At 42.8% G+C, this 22,742-nt stretch overlaps 1 protein-coding gene across 3 annotated transcripts in view; it reads left to right on the top strand.

Moving 5' to 3' along the window:
* The window catches only part of KDM4C (lysine demethylase 4C), a 565,453-nt gene that overhangs the window by 169,851 nt on the left and 372,860 nt on the right, over positions 1-22,742 (top strand). For all 3 annotated transcript variants that reach the window (XM_073572230.1, XM_073572231.1, XM_073572232.1), the window contains exon 6: positions 16,338-16,387. In XM_073572230.1, the coding sequence (XP_073428331.1) occupies positions 16,338-16,387 (50 nt within the window). The remainder of the gene's footprint in view (positions 1-16,337; positions 16,388-22,742) is intronic.

The raw sequence follows: 22,742 nt of genomic DNA, 5'->3' as shown, positions 1-22,742 counted from the left end.
TGTGTGCCTAAACATTAGAGCTTCCCAACAAGTGACCCCATTTTGGAAACTAGACCCCCCCCCCCCCAAGGAACTTATCTAGATGCATAATCATCATTTTGAACCCCCAAGTGCTTCACAAGTTGATCCGTAAAAAAAAGTATTTTTACTCTTCGCCACGACAGCACCCACTTGGAGAGAGGGATCCGCCCATAGGAACAGGAAACCTACAGAGATAAAAAAGGGCGGTCCGCCTCTCCTCCTCAGTTGGTTTCCTGTTCCTATCGGAACCACAGGATCTCTACAGAAGACATACCTGGGCCAAGGAACCGCCTGTGCAGTGTCCGTGTGAACGGCAGGGGTTCCGGTCCAGAAGCAGCGTCGGGGGAGTGCTGGAATCCGGCTCCCCCCTCGTCTGAGAGGGTGGCAGCGCAAGAAGAAACACCGGTACCGGGTGGAGCCGACCGGGGGTTTTCTTATATGGATACACGTCACCGGGATTTTGGAGGCAGCCATCCCGGTCCGTGTGGGAGTGCGGAGCCGAGATAGAGAAGCTATCTCTGGCGTTCTGAAACAGCGAGGATGCAGGTACAGCGCTGGGAAGAGGTAAGGAGGAACTTCCGGGTTACCGGAGGTTCCTCAGCGTGTAGCGCATGCGCGGTCTTTCACAGCCGCGCGATACCAGCAGAGGAGCACTCCCCGCCCCCTCCAGGGAAAAAAAAAAAGGGACATGATTTAATATAGCGGCGCTGGACGGTGTTTCCAGGCCGGGCGCAGGCTAATGAATGCACCGGAAGCAGGCGCACCTGGGAGGGGGAGGTACCAGGTATTGAAGGGTGGCATAAAAAACCGAGGGGGATAGTGATAGAGCGTGCAGACATGTCTTCCCCAAGACAGGACACGCATCCCCAGGCAGGTGATACAGCGGCAGCGGAACGGCGAGGCTCCTCGGATAGGAGCCACAGAAGTCATGCCAAAAGAACCCCTTCTCAGCCTCCTGAACCGGTACCTACAGCTTCTCTGGGTGAATGGACGACTCTCTGCCTATCAAGCTGTTAAAGAACCTATCTCTCGCTCTCGCTCTCCCTCTCTCTCCTCTGCTATGTCCACCATAGGCTAAAAGGAAGGAAAAATCAAAAAACAAGGAATGTGCCCTCTGTACACGTCCTTTACCGGACTCTTATACAAAGAGGCTGTGCAAAAAATGCATTTCTGAAAATACAAAACAGGCTTCAACATCAGCCACAGACATTAGGGCTATAATAAGGGAGGAACTACAGGCCCTAACCCAGTCTAGCGGCATATCTAAGAAAACTAAGGCTAACAAACCAACGGCAGTTAGCTTAGATACAGATGAAGACGAAGCAGTAGTCTCTGACAGCTCCAATACGTCTACATCATCCTCTTCCTCTGATATGGAGGGTCGTTCATATTTTCCGTTAGAGAACATGGACAACTTGGTGAAATCTGTAAGAAACACCATGGGTTGCACAGACACTAAGGAGCCACAAACGACCCAAGAGATTATGTTTGCGGGATTGACAGATAGGAGGAGGAGGGTTTTTCCCATTATACCGGCAATAAAGGCATTAGTGAAAAAGGAATGGGAGAAGCAGGATCAGAGAGGTTATCTTCCCTCGGCTTCAAAAAGAAGGTATCCCTTTAGCGATGAGGAATTGTTAACGTGGTCTAAGGTCCTGAAGGTCGACGCGGCAGTTGCCTCAGCCTCAAAGCAGTCGGCCTTACCAGTAGAAGACGCAGGGATTCTAAAAAACCCCCTGGACCGGAAAGCGGATGCCTCACTAAAGAGAGCATGGGAGGCAGCCACGGGCACGTTTAAGCCGGCAATAGCCAGTACGTGCACAGCTCGCTCTATGCTGGTCTGGATTGATCAGCTAGACCAACAAGTGGAACAAAAAGTCTCCAGAGACAAGCTACGAGCAGCCATACCACTGATTCGTGGAGCAGCGGCATACATAGCAGACGCATCAGCCGATTCACTACGCATGGCAGCCAGAACAGCAGGCTTGCTTAATAACGCCAGACGAAGCCTATGGCTTAAAAGCTGGAGAAGTGACACCCAATCCAAGGCAAAGCTCTGTGCCATACCTTGTGAGGGTGAGTTTTTGTTTGGAAAAGCGTTGGATGAAATCCTTGCTAAAGCAAAAGAAAGGAAAAAAGGGTTCCCTAACCCCTCTCTCCCATTTTATAGGAGAGCGTTCAGGAGACGACCATTTGGTAGGGGAAGAACAGCAGAGAATCAGAACCGCTGTGCCACGAAAGAAGGGAAAGGAAAAGGTGCTATGTATAGAGGATCCTCCTTCCGCAGAGATCGGAGCTAAAGAACCAGTCCCTCCAGTAGGAGGGAGACTAAAATTTTTCCTTCAGGAATGGGAGAAAATCACGACCAGCCCTTGGGTCCTGGGCATTATTAGAGAAGGACTAAAATTAGAGTTCCATCATGTGCCCCGTAACTCAGTCATCGTAACATCCTTTAACTCCCCAGTCCAACAGCGGGCCTTAGAGACTGAAATTTTCAGTCTTCTGGACAAAAAAGTCTTGGTCCAGGTGCCAAAAGGACAGGAAGGGAGAGGATTTTACTCCCCTCTCTTTCTGATACCTAAACCCGATGGCTCCTTCAGGATGATAATTAACCTGAAGAAACTGAATACTTTTGTAATAAATCATAAATTTAAGATGGAGTCTATTAGATCCGCAATTAAGCTCCTTTTTCCCAATTGTATGATGGCAGGCCTGGATCTGAAAGATGCCTATTATCATCCCATCCATTACAGATTCCAGAAATACCTTAGAGTGGCGGTCTTTCTCGAGGGCACCATAAAACACCTTCAGTTCACAGCCATGCCATTCGGCCTTTCCATCGCTCCAAGAGTCTTTACAAAGGTGATGCTGGAAGTCATGGCTTTCTTACGCCAGAAGGACACGCTGATAGTACCCTATTTGGATGATTTTTTGATAATAGGTAACTCAACTAAACAATGTAATGAACGAGTGGCTGATGCAATCTTATCCCTACAGGCTCTTGGTTGGGTAATAAATTTCAAGAAATCCAGAATCGAACCACAATCCGTTCAGTCCTTCCTGGGTCTTCAGCTAGACTCCATAAGCCAAAAATGTCTGCTACCACAGGTAAAGATTACAACAATTAAAACGAAGGTCAGATTAGCGATAAACGAACCACACATGTCGTTAAGGGATGCAATGTCCCTCCTGGGGTCCCTCACTTCCTGCATCCCGGCGGTTCGGTGGGCCCAATTCCATACAAGAGATTTACAGCATCAAATCCTCTTGGAGGAGATTCAGGACCAGGGGAATTTAAGTAAAAAAATCACTTTATCTCAGAGAGTCCTAACCTCCCTAACATGGTGGCTAGACGAGAATAACTTATCGGGAGGAGTACCATGGGTAGTAACACCCTCCCGTATAATTACTACTGACGCCAGCCCCACAGGATGGGGAGCCCACATGGGAAGCACCTTCACCCAAGGCTTATGGGATATAAGGGAAGAGCACGATTCTTCAAACTTGAAAGAGTTAAAAGCAGTGGGTCATGCATTATATCATTTTCTCCTACAGTTACAAGGAGAGAACGTAAGAATCCTGTCAGACAACACCACAGTGGTCGCATATCTGAACAGGCAAGGCGGGACTCGATCAGTCGCATTAATGTCTTCCGCAATGAAGATCTTGTCTTTAGCCGAAAAACATTTTTCATCTCTCTCAGCCCTCCACATAAGAGGAGAAGACAATGCGGAAGCGGATTTTCTAAGCCACCATACACTGCGGCAAGGAGAGTGGTGCCTGAGCCGGCAAATATTCACAAACATCGTGTCACTATGGGGCCTTCCCCAGATAGATCTCTTTGCCACCAGGAAAAACAAGCAAGTGCGAAGATTCGCCTCTCTGAATGTGACAGACAGCCCATAAGTCCTGGATGCCCTCCAGGCCCCATGGCGGTTCAAACTGGCATATGCCTTCCCCCCAATCATACTACTACCGCAGGTGATCAGGAAGATCAGGGCAGAGAAGGCACGAATAATCTTAATAGCACCATTCTGGCCCAGAAGACCGTGGTTTTCATGCCTGCGGGCAATGTCAGTGACCGACCCTTGGGTGCTTCCTTCAACCCCCCGGCTACTCTCGCAGGGGCCATTCTTCCATCCTCAAGTGGACAATCTCCACTTGACGGCTTGGAACTTGAAAGGGAAATTTTGAGGGCAAGAGGTTTTTCGAAAGGGCTAGTCAACACTCTCCTACAAAGTCGGAAATTGTCTACAACAAAAATTTACACCAGGGTGTGGAGAAAATTCCTAGAGTTTCACACAGCCCATGATTCCAGAGAAATTCCAATAACCGCAATCCTAGAATTTCTACAAAAGGGAAAAAATTTAGGACTATCTGTTAACATTCTAAAAGTCCAGGTGTCGGCTCTAGGGGCCCTCTATAGTTATAATGTGGCAGGAAATAGATGGATTACCAGATTTATCTCGGCCTGTGAGCGGAGCGAACCAGTACACATACCTAGGGTCCCTCCTTGGGACTTGAATCTGGTGCTGGGGACCCTTACACGTGCTCCGTTTGAACCATTAGACTCAATATCCCTTAAACACCTATCTCTCAAAACAGTACTGCTAGTTGCACTAACCTCAGCCAGAAGGGTTAGCGACATACAAGCACTATCGATAGAACCCCCTTTCCTATTAACATTCCAGGATCAGCTAATATTAAAACCAGACCCCTCATACTTACCAAAGGTAGCAGGGAAGTTCCATAGATCACAAGAAATCCACCTCCCCTCATTTTTTAGTAACCCTTCTACTCCAGAGGAAGAAAAATTTCATACGCTAGATGTTAGAAGAGCAGTATTACAATACATCGAGAGATCTAGCAGCTGGAGGAAGAGTAGGGCTCTATTTATTTCCTTCCAGGGCCAAAAGAAGGGATATGAGATCACAAGGGGTACCCTGTCACGATGGATCAGAGATGCGATCAGCCTGGCATACTCCGCGAGCAATGAAGATCCCCCGGAAGGTATCAAGGCACACTCCACCAGAGCAATGGCTTCTTCTTGGGCAGAGAGGGGAGATGTCGCAATTGAGTCTATATGTAAGGCTGCTACTTGGTCAACGCCCTCTACCTTTTATAACCACTATAGACTGGAGTTATGCTCATCCGACCTAACCTTTGGTAGAGCGGTCCTCGGCACGGTGGTCCCTCCCAGGTGAAGGTCTCTGAAAGTCTCTCCAAGTGGGTGCTGTCGTGGCGAAGAGTAAAAAGCCGAATAACTTACCGGTAATGCTCTTTTAATGAGTCCACGACTGCACCCATTCACTAACCCTCCCTAGAAGTTAACATAAATAAATAAATATATATATATATATATATATATATATATATATATATATAAAATATATATATATATACACACCATCTTAGTTGTAGAAATAGAATGAGCATATAGAATAATATAATGGCCTAATAATTGGCGGTCCTCCGGGTACTCTGAAATCCAACTAAGGAGGAGAGGCGGACCGCCCTCTTTTATCTCTGTAGGTTTCCTGTTCCTATGGGCGGATCCCTCTCTCCAAGTGGGTGCTGTTGTGGACTCATTAAAAGAGCATTACCGGTAAGTAATCCGTCTTTTTTCACAAAAATTTTCTTTTAGCCTCAGTTTTTTCATTTTCACATGGGCAACAGGATAAAATTTGTTGGGCAATTTCTCCTGAGTATACCGATACCTCATATGTGCTCATAAACCACTGTTTGGGTGCACGGCAGGGTCTGGAAGGGAAGGAGTGCCATTTGACTTTTTGAATGGAAAATTAGCTCCAATCGTTATCGGACACCATGTCGCGTTTGGAGAGCCCCTGTGTGCCTAAACAGTGAAAACCCCCCACAAGTGACACCATTTTGGAAACTAGACCCCTTATGGAACTTATCTAGATGTGTAGTGAGCACTTTGAACCCGCAAGTGCTTCACAAAAGTTTATAACACAGAGCCGTGAAAATAAAAAATATTTTTTTTTCCTCAAATGATTTTTTAGCACACTATTTTTTATTTTAATATGGCTAACAGGAGAAATTGGACCCCAAAAGTTGTTGTCCAGTTTGTCCTGAGTATGCTGGTACCCCATATGTGGGGGGGAACCACTGTTTGGGCACACAACAGGGCTCAGAAGGGAAGGAGCGCCATTTGACTTTTTGAAATGACAATTGGCTCCAATCGTTAGCGGACATAGTGTGGTGTTTGGCGAGCCCCTGTGTGCCTAAACATTGGAGCTCCCCCACGAATGACCCCATTTTGTAAACTAGACCCCTTATGGAACTTATCTAGATGTGTGATGAGCACTTTGAACCCCCAAGTGCTTCACAAAAGTTTATAACGCAGAGCCGTGAAAATAAAAAATAATTTTTTGAGGAAAAAAAAATATTGATTTAGTGCGCAATTTTTTATTTTCGCAAGGGTACCAGGAGAAATTGGACCCCAAAAGTTGTTGTCCAGTTTGTCCTGAGTGCGCTGGTACCCCATTTATGGGGGGAACCATTGTTTGGGCACACGTAAGGGCTCGGAATGGAAGTAGTGATGTTATGAAATGCAGGCTTTGATGGAATGGTCTGCGGTCATTGTTACGATTGCAGAGCCCCTGATGTGCCTAAACAGTAGAAACCCCCTACAAGTGACCCCATTTTGGAAACTAGACCTTCCAAGGAACTTATCTAGATGTCTGGAGAGCAAACAGGAGAAATTAGACTCCCAAAGTTGTTGTGCAATTTTTCCTGAGTACGCTGATATCCCATATGTTGGGGTAAACCACTATTTGGGCACATGTCAGGGCTTGGAAGGGAGGGAGCATGAGGAATGGAGACATGTGACCCAGAGAAGCAGGAGGATCAGGAGGCAGTCGGCACCCATACTGCTCAGAAACCAGTACCAGGCTCTCACGCAGGAAAACGATGAAGAAATACATCAGGATAAGACTTTGCCAACAAACAGCAACCTTGTACGCCTTCAGTGTCCTCCTGGATGGAGAAAGAAAAATGTTGTGAAGAAGAAACGGAGAGTGGTGGTCATGGGGGATTCCCTGTTGAGAGGAACAGAAGCCGCTATCTGCAGACCGGATATAACTTCAAGAGAAATGTGCTGTCTTCCAGGTGCAAAAATTTAAAGATGTGTCTGACAGGATATCAGGACTCTTAAGACCTACAGATGACTACCCATTCCTGCTACTACATGTGGGGACAAATGACACCGTAAGAAACGACCTGGAAACCATCTGCAGAGACTTTGAAGACTTAGGCAAGAAAGTGAAAGAACTGGGAGCGCAGGTGGTCTTCTCTTCCATCCTCCCAGTGGATGGCCATGGAACAAGGAGGTGGAATAAGATTCTGCAGGTGAACAACTGGCTACGTCGATGGTGCCGTCAGCAACGATTTGGATTTCTGGATCACGGAGTGAACTACTTATACGATGGACTACTTGCTAGAGATGGGGTGCACCTTACGAAGACTGGAAAGCAGGTATTTGGAAGTCGCCTTGCTACACTTGTAAGGAGAGCTTTAAACTAGAACAACATGGGAAGGGAAGCAAAAGACCAGAAAAAGCCATACACCTGACAAATGCTATTGAGAACTCTGCTATTAGAAGTGGAAAGGAAGAACAAAGACGAAAGAATCTAATTAATAAAAATATTGGAGAAAGAGAAACCAATCACAAACTAAAATGTTTCTATACTAATGCACAAAGCATGGGCAACAAACAAGGAGAATTGGAACTACTAACACAGGAAAAGAAATATGATGTCATTGGAATCACTGAAACTTGGTGGGACAATACACATGATTGGAATACAAGACTAGAAGGATACAACTTATTTGCAAGAAACAGACTTGATAAACGAGGAGGGGGTGTCGCATTGTATGTTAGAAATGCGTATATCTGCACAGAGATTGAAGCTTCAGAGACTGGGAGTTCTGTGGAAACTGTTTGGGTAAGAATACAACGACAGAACAATGGAAAGGACACCATTGTAGGCATTTACTACAGGCCGCCTGTGCAAGCTGAAGATATGGATGAACTCTTTATGCATCAAATGGCCAAGTTCTCCAAAAAATATGACATAGTTGTCATGGGAGATTTCAACTATCCAGACATTTGTTGGGAATCTCTCTCAGGCAAAACTAACAGGTCAAGGAAATTCTTATCCTCTCTTGCTGACAACTTTATCTTCCAAAAGGTAAAGGAGAAAACAAGGGGAACTGCTACCTTGGATCTAATCCTTATAAACAGGGAGGAAATGGTTGAGGAGGTAAAAGTGGCTGGGACCCTAGGAGGTAGCGACCATGCTATTTTAGAATTTTGGATAACTAGAGGCGGAAGACCTGTGAAGACTCAGACGTCAAGGTTAGATTTCAGAAAGGCAGATTTTAAGGGATTCAGAAAGAGAATTGGAGGGATCCAATGGCTGGATATCCTTAAAGACAAAAATGTCCAGGAAGGATGGGAAATCTTGAAAAATGAAATTCTCAAAGCACAGTTGTTAACAATTCCGAAAAGAGGGAAGAATAGGAAGCATTTAAGGAAACCAGGATGGATGAACACAGAACTTAAGCACATGCTAAAAAGGAAGAAAAAAATGTTTATAAAATGGAAAGAGGGAGGCATATCTAAAGAAGAATATAATGCTGTCTGCAGAACCTGCAGGGCACAAATCAGATTAGCTAAAGCTGAAAATGAATTGAGGCTTGCAAGAGATGTCAAAAGCAATAATAAAGGATTTTGGGGATATGTCAAAAGTAAAAGAAAAGTCAAAGATGCTATAGGATTTTTACAGGATGAAAATGATGAAATGGTAAGACAGGATGTTGAGAAGGCTGAACTTTTAAATTCCTATTTTGCATCTGTTTTCTCTCAGAAAGGAAATGTAACATCAACTGTTATTCACTGTCCTATTAAGGGAATAGAAGAATCCAGGATATCTATAAACAGAAAGATAGTGAGGAAACACTTAGCTAACCTAAATGAATTCAAGTCTCCAGGTCCAGATGAATTACACCCCAGAGTACTGAAGGAGATAGCAGAAGAAATTTTTGAACCCCTCTCCATAATCTTTGAAAATTCTTGGAGAACAGGAGATGTGCCAGAAGACTGGAGAAGAGCAAATGTTGTTCCTATCTTCAAAAAGGGGAAGAAGGTGGACCCAGGCAACTATAGGCCGGTGAGTCTGACTTCTATACCAGGAAAGATCTTTGAACAAATTATTAAACAACATGTATGTCAATACCTGGATAAGAATGAAGTGATTAAACAGAGTCAGCATGGGTTTGTAACTAATAAGTCATGTCAGACTAATTTAATTTCCTTCTATGACGGTATTACTGATTGGGTGGATCAAGGAAATGCTGTAGATATAGTATATCTTGACTTCAGCAAAGCATTTGACAAAGTCTCTCATACAATCCTTATTGAAAAAATGACTAAGTATGGAATGGACAAGGCAACTGTTAGGTGGATTCATAACTGGCTTAGTGATCGGACCCAAAGAGTGGTCGTAAATGGCTGCACATCCAGTTGGAAGAATGTCTCAAGTGGGGTACCACAGGGCTCTGTCCTGGGCCCTGTATTGTTCAACATCTTTATCAACAATTTAGATGAAGGAATTGAGGGTAAACTGATTAAATTTGCTGATGACACAAAGCTAGGAGGGATAGCTAATACTAGAGAAGAGAGAGAGAGGATTCAAAAAGATTTAAATAAACTGGAGAAGTGGGCAGCAACTAACAGAATGGTTTTTAACAGGGAGAAATGCAAAGTACTACATCTGGGCAATAAAAATGAAAAAAGCATATATAGAATGGGAGGAATAGGGCTAAGTGACAGCACATGTGAAAAAGACTTGGGTATACTAATAGATCACAGACTGAATATGAGTCAACAGTGTGATGCAGCAGCAAAAAAGGCAAATGCAATTCTAGGATGTATTAACAGAAGCATACAGTCTAGATCACGTGAAGTAATTATTTCCCTCTACTCCTCTTTGGTCAGACCTCATCTTTAATATTGTGTCCAATTTTGGGCACCACATTTTAAAAAAGACATCAACAAACTGGAGCAAGTTCAGAAAAGAGCGACCAGAATGGTGACCGGTCTGCAAACCCTGTCTTATGAGGAAAGGTTGCAGGATTTGGGAATGTTTAGTTTGCAAAAGAGAAGACTGAGAGGAGACTTAATAGCTGTCTACAAATATCTAAAGGGCTGTCACATTGTAGAAGGATCAACTTTATTCTCATTTGCACAAGGAAAGACTAGAAGCAATGGGATGAAACTGAATGGGAGGAGACACAGATTAGATATTAGAAAAAACTTTTTGACAGTTAGAGTGATCAATGAGTGGAACAGGCTGCCACGAGAAGTGGTGAGTTCTCCTTCCATGGAAGTCTTCAAACAGAGGCTGGACAGACATCTAACTGGGATGATTTAGCGAATCCTGCTTTGAGCAGGGGGTTGGACCAGATGGCCCAGGAGGTCCCTTCCAACTCTACGATTCTATGATTCTATGACTTTTTGAACGCAAACTTGGCTGGAATCAATGGTTGCCCCATGTTGCGTTTGGAGACCCCCTGATGTGCCTAAACAATGGAAACCGCTCAATTCTAACTCCAACCCTAACCACAACACACCCCTAAATCCCAACCCTAACCTCAAACCTAACCCTAATCCCAACCCTAACCCCAACACACCCCTAACCCTAATCCTAACCCTAATTCCAACCCTAACCCTAATGGAAAAATAATTTTTTTTTTTTTTTTATTTGTTCCTGCCTATGGGGGTGATAAAGGGGGGGGTAATTTACTTTTCATTCTATTTTGATCACTGTGAGAGTTTATTACAGTGATCAAAATGAATGAATGGGATCTGCAGCCGGCGGGCACACAGAGCATGCGCCCGCCATTTTCCAATATGGCGGCGCCCATATTCTGGGACCGCGGGAGCAATAGCGGCACTCGCTAGCATTGGGGGGTGGGAGGGGAGGTAATCGGAAGGCGGAGGGAAGGCAGGGGGAGCAGATGATAGCGGTGGCACATCGCCGCTGTCATTCAGTGGCTGGGGGCAGATCGCCGCTGTTAACCGGTGGGGGGGTTGGATCGGTGTCACCAACCATGTCCAATGCTACTGCAGCATCGGCCATGGCTGGATTGTAATATTTCATGAATTTTCATTGATGAAATGTTACTATCGCGCTGATTGGCTGTTTCACTTTTAACAGCCAATCAGTGCGATCGTAGCCACGTGGGGGCGAAGCAACGCCCCCTGTGGTGAAGTACAAAGCCCCCTGTATCTGCGGGTCGGATGACCTTTCAGTGACCCCGGTTACCCGACCCGCAGGGGGGCTTTAAAGTCATGACGCCACATAGGCGTCACTGGTCATAATGGCACAGGTTTTCATGACGCCTATGTGGCGTCATTGGTCGTGAAGGGGTTAAAGATAAACTGAAATATGACATGGTCATAAGAATTCAGACCCTTTGCACAGTATTGAGTAGAAGCACCCTTTTGAGCTAGTACAGCCATGAGTCTTCTTGGAAATGATGTAACAAAGTTTTTCACACCTGGATTTGGGGATCCTCTGCCATTCTTCCTTGCAGATCTGCTCTAGTTGCGTCAGGTTGGATGGTGAACGTTGGTGGACAGCCATTTTCAGGTCTCTCCAGAGATGCTTAGTTGGGTTTAGCTCAGGGCTCTGGCTGGGCCAGTCAAGAATGGTCACAGGGTTGTTCTGAAGCCACTCCTTTATTTTAGCTGTGTGCTTAGGATCATTGTCTAGATGGAAGGTGAACTTTCGGCCAAGTCTGAGATCCAGAGCACTCTGCAAGAGGTTTTAATCCAGGATATCTGTGTACTTGGGCACATTCATGTTTCCTTCAATTGCAACCAGTCGTCCTGTCCCCCTGCAGCTGAAAAACACCCCCATAGCATAGCATGATTCTGCCACCACCATGTTTCGCTGTTGGGATTGTATTGCGCAGGTCATGAGCAATGCCTAGTTTTCTCTACACATACCGCTTAGAATTATCACCAAAAAGGTTCATCTTTGTCTCATCAGACCCGAGAATCTTATTTCTCATAGTCTGGGTGTCTTTCATTTGTTTTTTAGCACACTCTATTCTGGGCTTTCTTATGTCTGGCATTGAGGAGAGGCTTCTGTCGGGCCACTCTGCCAAAAAGGCCTGACTGGTGGAGGGCTGCAGTGATAGTTGACTTTGTGGAACTTTCTCCCATCTCCATACTGCATCTGTGTAACTCAGCCACCGTGATCTTGGGGTTCTTATTTACCTCTCTCTCACCAAGGCTCTTCTCCCACGATTGCTCAATTTGGCTGGACGGCCAGGTCTAGGAAGACTTCTCGTGGTCCCAGACTTTTTTCATTTTTAAGATTATGGAGGCCTTTGTGCTCTTGGGATCTTTGAGTACTGCAGAAATTCTTTTGTAACCACCTTGGCCAGATCGGTGCCTTGCCACAATTTTGTCTCGGAGCTCCTTGGCCATTTCCTTTGACCTCATGATTCTCATTTGGTCTGACATGCACTGTGAGCTGTGAGGTCTTATATAGACAGGTGTGTGCCTTTATCAAGTCCTATCAATTTAATTAAACACAGCTGGACTCCAATGAAGGAGTAGAATCCTCTCAAGGAGGATCACAAGGAAATGGACTTAAATGAGTGTCTGAGCGAGCAAAGGGTCTGAATACTTATGACCATGTGATATTTCAGTTTTCTTTTTTAATAAATTTGCAAACATTTCTTTATTTCTGTTTATTTTCAGTCAAGATGAGATGCAGAGTGTACATTAATGAGAAAAAAAATGAACTTTTTTGAATTTATCAAATGGCTGCTATGAAACAAAGAGTGAAAAATTTAAAGGGGTCTGAATACTTTCCTTACCCACTGTATATTCTATCGCTTGCTTTTTATGGAGCTAAAAGAGTCAGCCGAGACGGAGGATAAATCTTTTAAAGTTGCGTGCAGCTATATCGACAGAAGACTAATTGTTGACTGCGCATGTTCGACCACATATCACTTACACATAAAGAGCCAAAAGCCAGGCAGGTTTACTATACAGGCAACATCCTAATGAGAAAAGATAATGCACAGTTATAAGGCCATGTGCACACGATGCTGATATCCAGCGGATCCGCAGCGGATTTTACCGCGCAGAAACATTGCATATCCGTATTGTGATGTACAGTACCATTAAAAGCAATGAAAAAAAAAAACGCTGTGCAGACGCTGCTGATTTTTCCGCACGGTTTTCCTGCGGTCCAAAATCCGCAGCATGTTACTACTTTTGTGCGGTTTTCCACCTCCCCGGTCTCCAAATCCGCAGGGGGAATCCGCAGTGGAAAACCGCACAAAAACCGCAGGAAAAATGGAAGAAATCCGTAGGAAAAATGCAGGTCATTTGACCTGCGGATTTCTTCCATTCTGCGCGGAAAAATCCGCAGGGCTAAAAAGTCCGTCTGTACTCAGCCTTAAGCTATTTATTATTTAATCGGAGTGGATTGAGAAAGGTCAGCAACACAATTCTCTTTGAATATAAATATGATTTAGACACAAGCTTTTAATGTGAATTTGATTCATGCAGGCAGTCAGGTGGGACAATGCAACTTGGGGGACTAGTCCAAGAGGCTGGCCCCAAGAGGCGGTCTCCATTTTAGTAACCGCTCGTGTGTGTGAACTTGTCACTCTTAAAGAGTTGTGCAGGTTTCTTTTTTTTTCTAAAATGTTACATTGTTTCAGAGTTCATTTTGAATGACTGACTCAGATTCTTGCTTCCTGTGGTTCAAGCAGCGTGAATCAGTTTCCCTAAAATTCCCTGGAGTAGATGTTCTGCAGTGGCAATCTGTCATGGTACCAGTGGCAAGTTGACTCTAGATGCAGCTTGGACGGTTTCTGTATAACTTGGCACCTTGAAGAAGGTCATAAATGCACTGCGCCATCTGAACTGTGCAATATGTAGATGAGTAGATATACAGTGTTTGTTTTTTTACTACAAGTATGATTTCACCCTAAATATTAAATTGTATTATGTCCTCCTGCTTTGGGAACCATACAGCTTTCTCATTCCTAAATTGCTCTTTTTTTTTTTCTTCTAATTTTTCTATACTGGTGGACATTTTGGTCTGATTGTTCTCCACAGATATTAAAAATGGCCTCTGCATTATTTGCTAAGATTTACCCATTCCTTCAAGAGTCAATGTTATTGGGGATTTGGAATATATTGTGACCTATTTTGTATTTCTTTGTAAAATGAAAAGTCCCTGTATTGATCTGGCTAGGTTAAGCATTGTTGTAATCTCTTGCTAGATTGTCACTCCTTTCAACACATCCTTGACATGCAGCAGTGCTTCACATTGACTCTCTCATTCTGTAGCATTGTGTTTCTGCTGAAGGTTTTCTTTCCTTCCTTTTAAGATTTTGCCTTTCCATTTATTTTGCAATGTTTTGGCTCTGTAGAACATCATTTCCTTTAGAATAGTTCCTCATGGTGCTTTTACTCCGTCTGTAACGTACAAGACAGGCCTCAAATTCTCTAGGTGCTTGGACGACACTCTCCATCTACAGTATGTTCAATCTATTGATTTCCCATCTGAAAAATTCAACTGATGCACACACGCTTGATAAAACCTTTCTGTAGGCGAGCCTTTTGATTTTATTCAAGGGTAAAATTATTGTGAAATAGCTCTGCCTAGTACCGTGCATCCCGCCTGCTGAGGGAACACATTTTGAGATGTGACACGTGCTGTTAGGTCTTCTTAACGATCTGGCACAAATAAATTAGCTTTCCCTCTCCTACAAACAATGAAATAGAAGCAGAAATAATCACAGGAGACTAGAAATGGTATTTTGGTTATTTTCTAGGAGTTTATAATAGAATAATATAGTTTATCTTATAGAGAATGGAATAACAAAAATGGAACATTTAAAATTGTTTACTGTTCACATAGATTATAATTTTTTCATTGACATAACTATGACGGCTTATTTTTTGTTGCATGAGTTGTATTCATCAGTGGCGTAATTTTAAACTACATGCAAGCTAATGCTTAACTTTTAATTCTTTATGGAAGAAATGGATAAAACAGAAATTCTTCTGTTGTCTTTATGACATTTTATATAATTTTATATGTAAAGCTTCTCTTTTGCTGCACAAATAAGTGTTAACTTTGCTCTGTGGGTCAGTATGATTATGGTGATTCCAAATTTATAGTTTTGATTTTATATTTGTATTATGTTTGTCTGATAAATATGGTTTGAAACAAAATTAATTTAGTTTATTTTTTTTTTTTCCTCTTTTTGTCTCCTAAATTTTTTTTTGGTCAATTGAGCAGTATGAGGGCTTTTTTTTAAATCTCATTTTAGAGTACATGTGATTTTTCTAATCACGCCAAACATAGCGTGGTTTTTAGTGATGAGCGAGTATACTCGTTGCTCAGGTCATCTGAGTATTTTGGCGTGCTTAGAGATTTTAGTTTTCGTCGTCTCAGCTACATGATTAGTGACTTGTAAACAGGCTGAATACATGTGGGAATTCCCCAACAAACATCAGTATTAGTAAATGTCTGATGAAGAGACCTGAGTCGTCTCGAAAGCTTGCAATTTGTTACCATCTTTTCAGTTAGCCATTAAAAGGTATCAACCACTGAGGACTCTCAATCCTGATTATTCTTCTATCTACTGGCTAACCCGGTACAAAGACATACATCTTTCCTGTACCCTCACAAACAGGCATTCCACACGTATTCAGGCTGTCTAGCAGTCGCAAATCATGCAGATGAGACAACGAAAACTAAATCTCTGAGCACACCAAAATACTCGGAGGATGCCTGAGCATGCTCGGGAAAACATGAGCAACGAGTATACTCGCTCATCACTAATAGTTTTCTATTCATTACGGCATGTAAAAAGTTAATTGATTTGCTGCAGAACGCTACAGCGCTCGCTGTCCGCTGCCAAGTCTGTGCTAGCGGTGAGTGCTGTTAGACAGATGGACCCCAGGATCTCATCTCTTTAGGACCTGAAAAGGTAACATAGTGATGGGAGCTGGTGAAAATTGGTACTGAAGTGATGAAAGAAAGTTTGCTGGAGGAGAACAATTGGACTTGGCACTAAATTAAGTAGTATAAATGAAAAATAAATATGCATAGAAGATATGCAGTAGGTTTTCAATTTCAACTAAGACATGTAATCAGGCGAGCCAAGAAATCTCTGTTAAGGAATACGTTACATATCCTAATAAATTATTTTTATTTACTAATACGTTTTTTCCTTTACTCAAAAAGGTATTCTATACCACCAGAGCATGGAAAGAGGCTGGAAAGACTGGCTCAAGGTAAGCAATATTCCTTCACTGCACATAAGTGTGTATGAGTGCTTATTTGTATGTATAATTTGTACTTTTGTAATTGTTTTATCATTTTTATTTTTAATTTTGATGTATTTCTCCATATTAATATTTAATGTACTCTATCAGAAAACCATTTTTACCCTCTCCTTGTGGCTGTTTATTTTTTATGATTACGGTAACTTGCTGCCTCCTAATGTCGAAGATGTGTGTCTTTGCTGCACAGTTAGGCTAGGTTCACTCAATGCAACTGCACTGTTTTTCGCCACGACTTTCCAAAGACCTATGTAGAATGGCCATGTTTTAACTTCATTTTTTTTTTTTTTTGTCAAATAATTTTGCAGTTACCATCATGGCTTTGCTCTTGTCACACCTGTCCGAATTAGAGATAATTTGCATCTGTTGACTTATTATGCACCGAGCAATACAAGGAAGGGAAGCCTTATTGTGGTATTCACTTATCACTGGGGATATTCCTTTACCCAAGCACAAATGTTCTCGCATTCAGAAATACGCCAGCTAGTTAACCAACAAAAGGAATTAAATAGGTTTATTAATCCCTTTTTGACTGTGCAATTTTACATTTTTTTTTTTTTTTTTTTTTCCCTGTTTCAGAGCCATAACTTTTTTATTTTTCAACCAAAATAGCTATCTGAGGGCTTGTGTTTTGTGGGACACGTTTTACTTTTGAATGAGACTATTCATTTTATCATGTAATGTACTAGAAAGTGTGGAAAAATATTCCGAGTGCTGCGAAAAAGCTATACTGTAAAAATGATTCGCCAGGTCAGTTTGATTACGGAAATACCAAACATGTATAAACTAGTTTTTTAACCTCTTAACGATTGCCAATACAACTTTTAACGGCGGTTAAGGGGCCTTATTCCTCAGCGCCGCTTTTTAACGGTATCAGCTCCGGCTGGTTTTGCAACTGATCGAAGCTGATTAACCCCTTAAATACCGCTGTCAATCGCAACAGTAGTATTTAAGTTGTTTCAAGGGGGTCACAAGATCCCCTTAGTAACGTTTGGACCCCTGCAGTGAGTCGAGGGTCACAATAGTTACAATGGTACCCTGAGATCATATAATGATCCCAGAGTATGGTAGCCTGTAAGATCCAGCTATAAGCTGAGTTTCACAGGCACAGTCAGTGACTCACTGACAGGTGTCGTGAACTGCGGTGTATAATACCAGCATTCAGAAAATAGAAAAAAAAAAAGCACGCATATCACAAATAGCCGTTTCGATGCTCAAAACGCAGCGTTTGTGATAAAACAAAAATAAACAAAAGTACTCATAATTGGCATCGCCGCATCCGGCCGGAATGACCCGATCTATAAAACTGGTACGTTACTCATTCAGTATGGCGAACACCGTAAAAAAAATAATACGCCAACAATGTCACTTTATCATCATAGTGACTCAAAAAAGTGAATAAAATGCAATCAAAAATTTGTATTTAAAAAACGAAAAAATTGGTATAAATTAAAACGCCAAATCAAGCCCGAATATGGCTCATTCAGCTAAAAAAATAAGTTGCAGCTCTCAGAATATGATGATGCAAAAGCAAATTCATTTTTGTAAAATATTGTTTTTAGTTTGTAAAAATGGCAAAGCATAGAAAACCAATATAAATCTGGTATCTCTGTAATCGTACCTAACCAACGAACAAATCGGTCTGATCACTTTTACCGCACGGTGAACAGCGCAAAAAAAATATATAAAATAAAAACAATAACTGAAGTGTGAGTTCTTGTTTATTCTGCTGGAAAAATCTGAATAAGTGATCAAAAATATTGTGTGTTCCAAAATGGTACCAAAAAAATCTTCAACTCGTCACGCAAAAAAATAATTCCTTATACAACTCTGTTCGCCAAAAAAATAAGTTATAGCCCTCATATGGCGACGAAAAAACTACTTTTTATTTAAAAAAAAAAAAATAATCAAAGCATTTTTACTGTAATAGCAGGCGCAAAACATAAAAATCTAGATTTTATTAATCTGGTATCGCTGTAATCGGGTTGACCGGAAGAATAAAACTGCGTTGTCACTTATACCGCAAGGTGATCTGCGCAAAAATAAAAAAAAACTATTCTTGTATTGCTGTCTATTTTGTTCATTTTGCCTCCCAAAAATCGGAATAAGGTTGGGCTCACATTTATCCTTCACTCTCCACTGAGTGGTTATGTCGGTGTTTCAGTGCAAATTCCCCAAAACCGCAATTCAGGCAACACTCCCAATTAAACCACTCGCATATGACGCAGATGAGCAACGTTGGACTGGTCTGTGTTATGACGGTGTTCCATCATTTTAGGTGTCTTTTTATCGCACGAGTGTAGGCAATCACAGATCTGTGCACGCCTAAAAAGATGGATACTCCCATCTGCCGCTCCTGCTCTCGCTGTAATTAGCGGCTGTAGGTGTTGGATGATGGGAGTGGTTGTCCCATCATCTGACACCAGTGGCTGGAGGTAAAGTTTATACCTCCGATCACAGCTGAGCGCTCCCGCTTTCTTTTGACAGCATGGGAACCGTGGCTATCTAACCGGCGGGGATGATTTCCCCGCCGATCAGAGGCGATGTTTGCCGCGCTGTCATGCACATAACATCGCAGCAAATACCAGAACCAGGGGGGGTAGCCTTATACGGCAAGTACAGTTGGGTCCATATATATTTGAACAGACAGCATTTTTCTAATTTTGGTTCTAGACATTACCACAATTAATTTTAAACAAAACAATTCCGATGCAGTTGAAGTTCAGACTTTCAGCTTTCATTTGAGGGTATCCACATTAAAATTGGATGAAGGGTTTAGGACTTTCAGCTCCTTAACAAGTGCCACCCTGTTTCTAAAGGGACCAAAAGTAATTGGACAATTGACTCCAAGGCTATTTCATGGACAGGTGTGGGCAATCCCTTCGTTATGTCATTCTCAATTAAGCAGATAAAAGGCCTGGATGTTGTGAGTTCATTTTCCCCTTCGTCACTGAGGTCTGGTGAACTCCCTATTCTGGTAAAGGAAGGTAATGAGCCTGATTATCAGGCACCTGAGCCTAATGATGATGACTGGCTGAGTGGAGTCACGGACTGGATATAAGGCTGCCGACGCCCTTCTGCCCTGCGGGTGATTTCTCTGTGGACTTCTAGGAGACCAGTCTGATTCCTGCTCCTCTAAAGCTAAGTTTTCTGCTTTGCCTGTTAGCATTTGTGTTTTGTTTTTGTTTGCCTTGCTTTTCTGGATTCTGCCATTCCCTGCTGGGGTGAGCTGAATCTCCTTTTGCCGGTTGCTCTGTCTTCAGAATATTCCTGAGTACTGACATAGGCTTTTTGAAGCCTAGCGTCTTCAGGGCCTTTTTCACTGTCAGTCTGTTGGCTCTTATTTTCATAGGGTTTTTCACGGATTGCAGACAGCAGCCTTCCTGTCCTTTCCTATCTAGTTAGCTTGGGCCCTGTCTTTGCTCAGTCTATCTTTCTGTCTGTGTTAGTGTTCTTTCTTGCTTCACCGTCATTATATGTTGGGGGCTGCCTTTTGCTTTGGGGTCTGCTCTGGGGCAGTTTAGATTTCCCTTTCTGTCTTTAGGCTATATAGTCCTCCGGCTGTGATCGAGGGGTCTAGGGCATCGTAGGAACCCCCCACGGCTGTTGCTAGTTGTGTTGATAGGTTCAGGGGTCTGCAATCCGATAGCTGCCAACTTCTCTGGTTTTCTGGACTTAGCTAGCATTTCTGTTTTTGCCTCCTACGGTGACTCATTCATAACACCTGGAGTTGATTTGCGGTATGGTGCTTGCATTTGTAAGGTTTTGCTGTGAATTAAACAAGCTGTCAAAGGAGCTCTCCATGCAGGTGAAACAAGCCATCATTAAGCTGCAAAAACAGAAAAAACCCATCCGAGAAATTGCTGCAACATTAGGAGTGGCAAAATCTACAGTTTGGTACATCCTGAGAAAGAAAGCACTGGTGAACTCATCAATGCAAAAAGACCTGGGTGCCCACGGAAGACAACAGTGGTGGATGATTGCAGAATAATCTCCATGGTGAAGAGAAACCCCTTCACAACAGCCAACCAAGTGAACAACACTCTCCAGGAGGTAGGTGTATCAATATCCAAATCAACCATAAAGAGAAGACTGCATGAAAGTAAATACAGAATGTTCACTGCACGGTGCAAACCACTCATAAGCATCAAGAATCAAAGGCTAGACTGGACTTTGCTAAAAAAACATCTAAAAAAGCCAGCATAGTTCTGGAAGAACATTCTTTGGACAGATGAAACCAAGATCAACCTCTACCAGAATGATGGAAAGAGAAGCATGGAGAAGGCGTGGTACAGCTCATGATCCAAAGCATACCACATCATCTGTAAAACAAGGCGGAGGCAGTGTGATGGCTTGGGCATGCATGGCTGCCAGTGACACTAGGTCACTAGTGTTTATTGATGATGTGACACATGACAGAAGCAGCCGAATGAATTCTGAGGTATGCAAAGCCATACTGTGTGCTCAGATCCAGCCAAATGCAGCCAAACTGATTGGTGGTCGTTTCATACTACAGATGGACAATGACCCAAAACATAAAGCCAAAGCAACCCAGGAGTTTATTAAAGCAAAGAAGTGGAATATTCTGGAATGGCCAAGTCAGTCACCTGATCTCAACCCAATTGAGCATGCATTCACTTATTAAAGGCTAAACTTCAGGCATAAAGGCCCACAAACAAACAGCAACTGAAAACCACCGCAGTGAAGGCCTGGCAGCACATCAAAAAGGAGGAAACACAGCGTCTGGTGATGTCCATGAGTTCAAGACTTCAGGCAGTCATTGCCAACAAAGGGTTTTCAACCAAGTACTAGAAATGAACATATTATTTACAATTATTTAATCTGCCCAATTACTTTTGGTCCCTTTAAAAACAGTGTGGCACATGTTAAGGAGCTGAAACTCCTAATCCCTTCATCCAATTTGAATGTGGATACCCTCAAATGAAAGCTGAAAGTCTGAACTTCAACTGCATCTGAATGGTTTTGTTTAAAATTCATTATGGTAATGTCTAGAACCAAAATTAGATAAATGTTGTCTCTGTCCAAATATATATGGACCTAACTGTATATCCCAAACTCTACATTTTAACTGGAAAAGTTGGGGGTCGTCTTATACGCTGGAAAATACGATACACTTTGCAGATCGTGCTATTTAAATAAAGTTAATGCTGGATTCGGCATTCTGTTTTTTTCTGACCTGGTTTATGAGCTCCTGGGGGAAAAAACCTTTACATCCAAGTGTGAACCTAACCTTTTTTGCATCTGAAGATCTTTTGAGTCCCAGTATATGTTTAACACTTTTTCCTAATACTTTCAGGCAAACAACAAAAGAGGGGATTCAAATGTATTTCAAGCATTTTCTTTTTTTGATAACATTGTATGATGGTGTCCAAATTTTCCCTATCACAAAGTATAGTGGCCTCCAAAGTTACGTCCTCACATAGTATGGTGGCCTTCATAGCTAAGGCCGCCTCCCCAGTTCCCCTCGCTCAGTGTGATGGCCTCCACAGTTCCACCTTACACAAAGTATGTTGGCTTCAGCAGATGGTATAATGTCTCCACACAGTATGATGTCTGCCACAGCTCCGCCATATGACATGATGCCACCGCAAGTCATGACTGAAAAAAATTATTTATTCAAAAGAGTCTGTGAACACAGAATGACTCTTCAAACTAAGTGTAAGTTCTTGATGCACCCTTGTTGGCCAAACATTTAAGTGTACCTTCTCACTTAATTATTTTCTTTCGATCTCCACCTTTCTCTGGCTGTATAAAGCCAGAGCTGTCAATCAATGAAGGGGGGACGGGTGGAAATATAGGGTGGGAAAGTGAACTTAATTATTTGGCCATGCCAAGGCTCAATCGAGCGCAGGTACATGATTTGAACAGTCATTTTTTGCTGACTTTTTGAAAAAAATTGAAAGAAAACCTCTCCCATTGTTCTGGCTCGCTGCTCCAATCCTATGGACTGAGGCTGCATGCAGCAAGTGTGTTCTAGTAACCTCATCTTGCCTGCACACTGAATCTCCGATGCAAAGGCTGAATGGTAAATACAATGGTGGAATAAGGAACCTGTTGTCACGGATTTATCGCGACCGAGAGGTGCCAGAAGACCACAGCTTCTGTTTTCACACACTGATTAGAAGCACTTCCCCTTCAAATTAAATTGTGCAGGTTTCTGTTAGGAGTGCAGGGGATAAACTGTTAAGCTCAGTCTGTGAAGCCCCCATGGATGATCTCAGATGTGCAGTATTGGCCATTTCCCTCTGCTATATATGCTCGTCTCTGGCAATCTGTATTGCCAGTG

This window comes from Dendrobates tinctorius, unplaced genomic scaffold (genome assembly GCF_039654945.1).
Source record: "Dendrobates tinctorius isolate UK_male_01 unplaced genomic scaffold, ASM3965494v1 ptg000031l, whole genome shotgun sequence".
Classification (NCBI taxonomy): Eukaryota; Metazoa; Chordata; class Amphibia; order Anura; family Dendrobatidae; genus Dendrobates; species Dendrobates tinctorius.
Note: the sequence above shows the minus strand (reverse complement) of the source record. Positions and strands in the feature narration are given on the sequence as shown.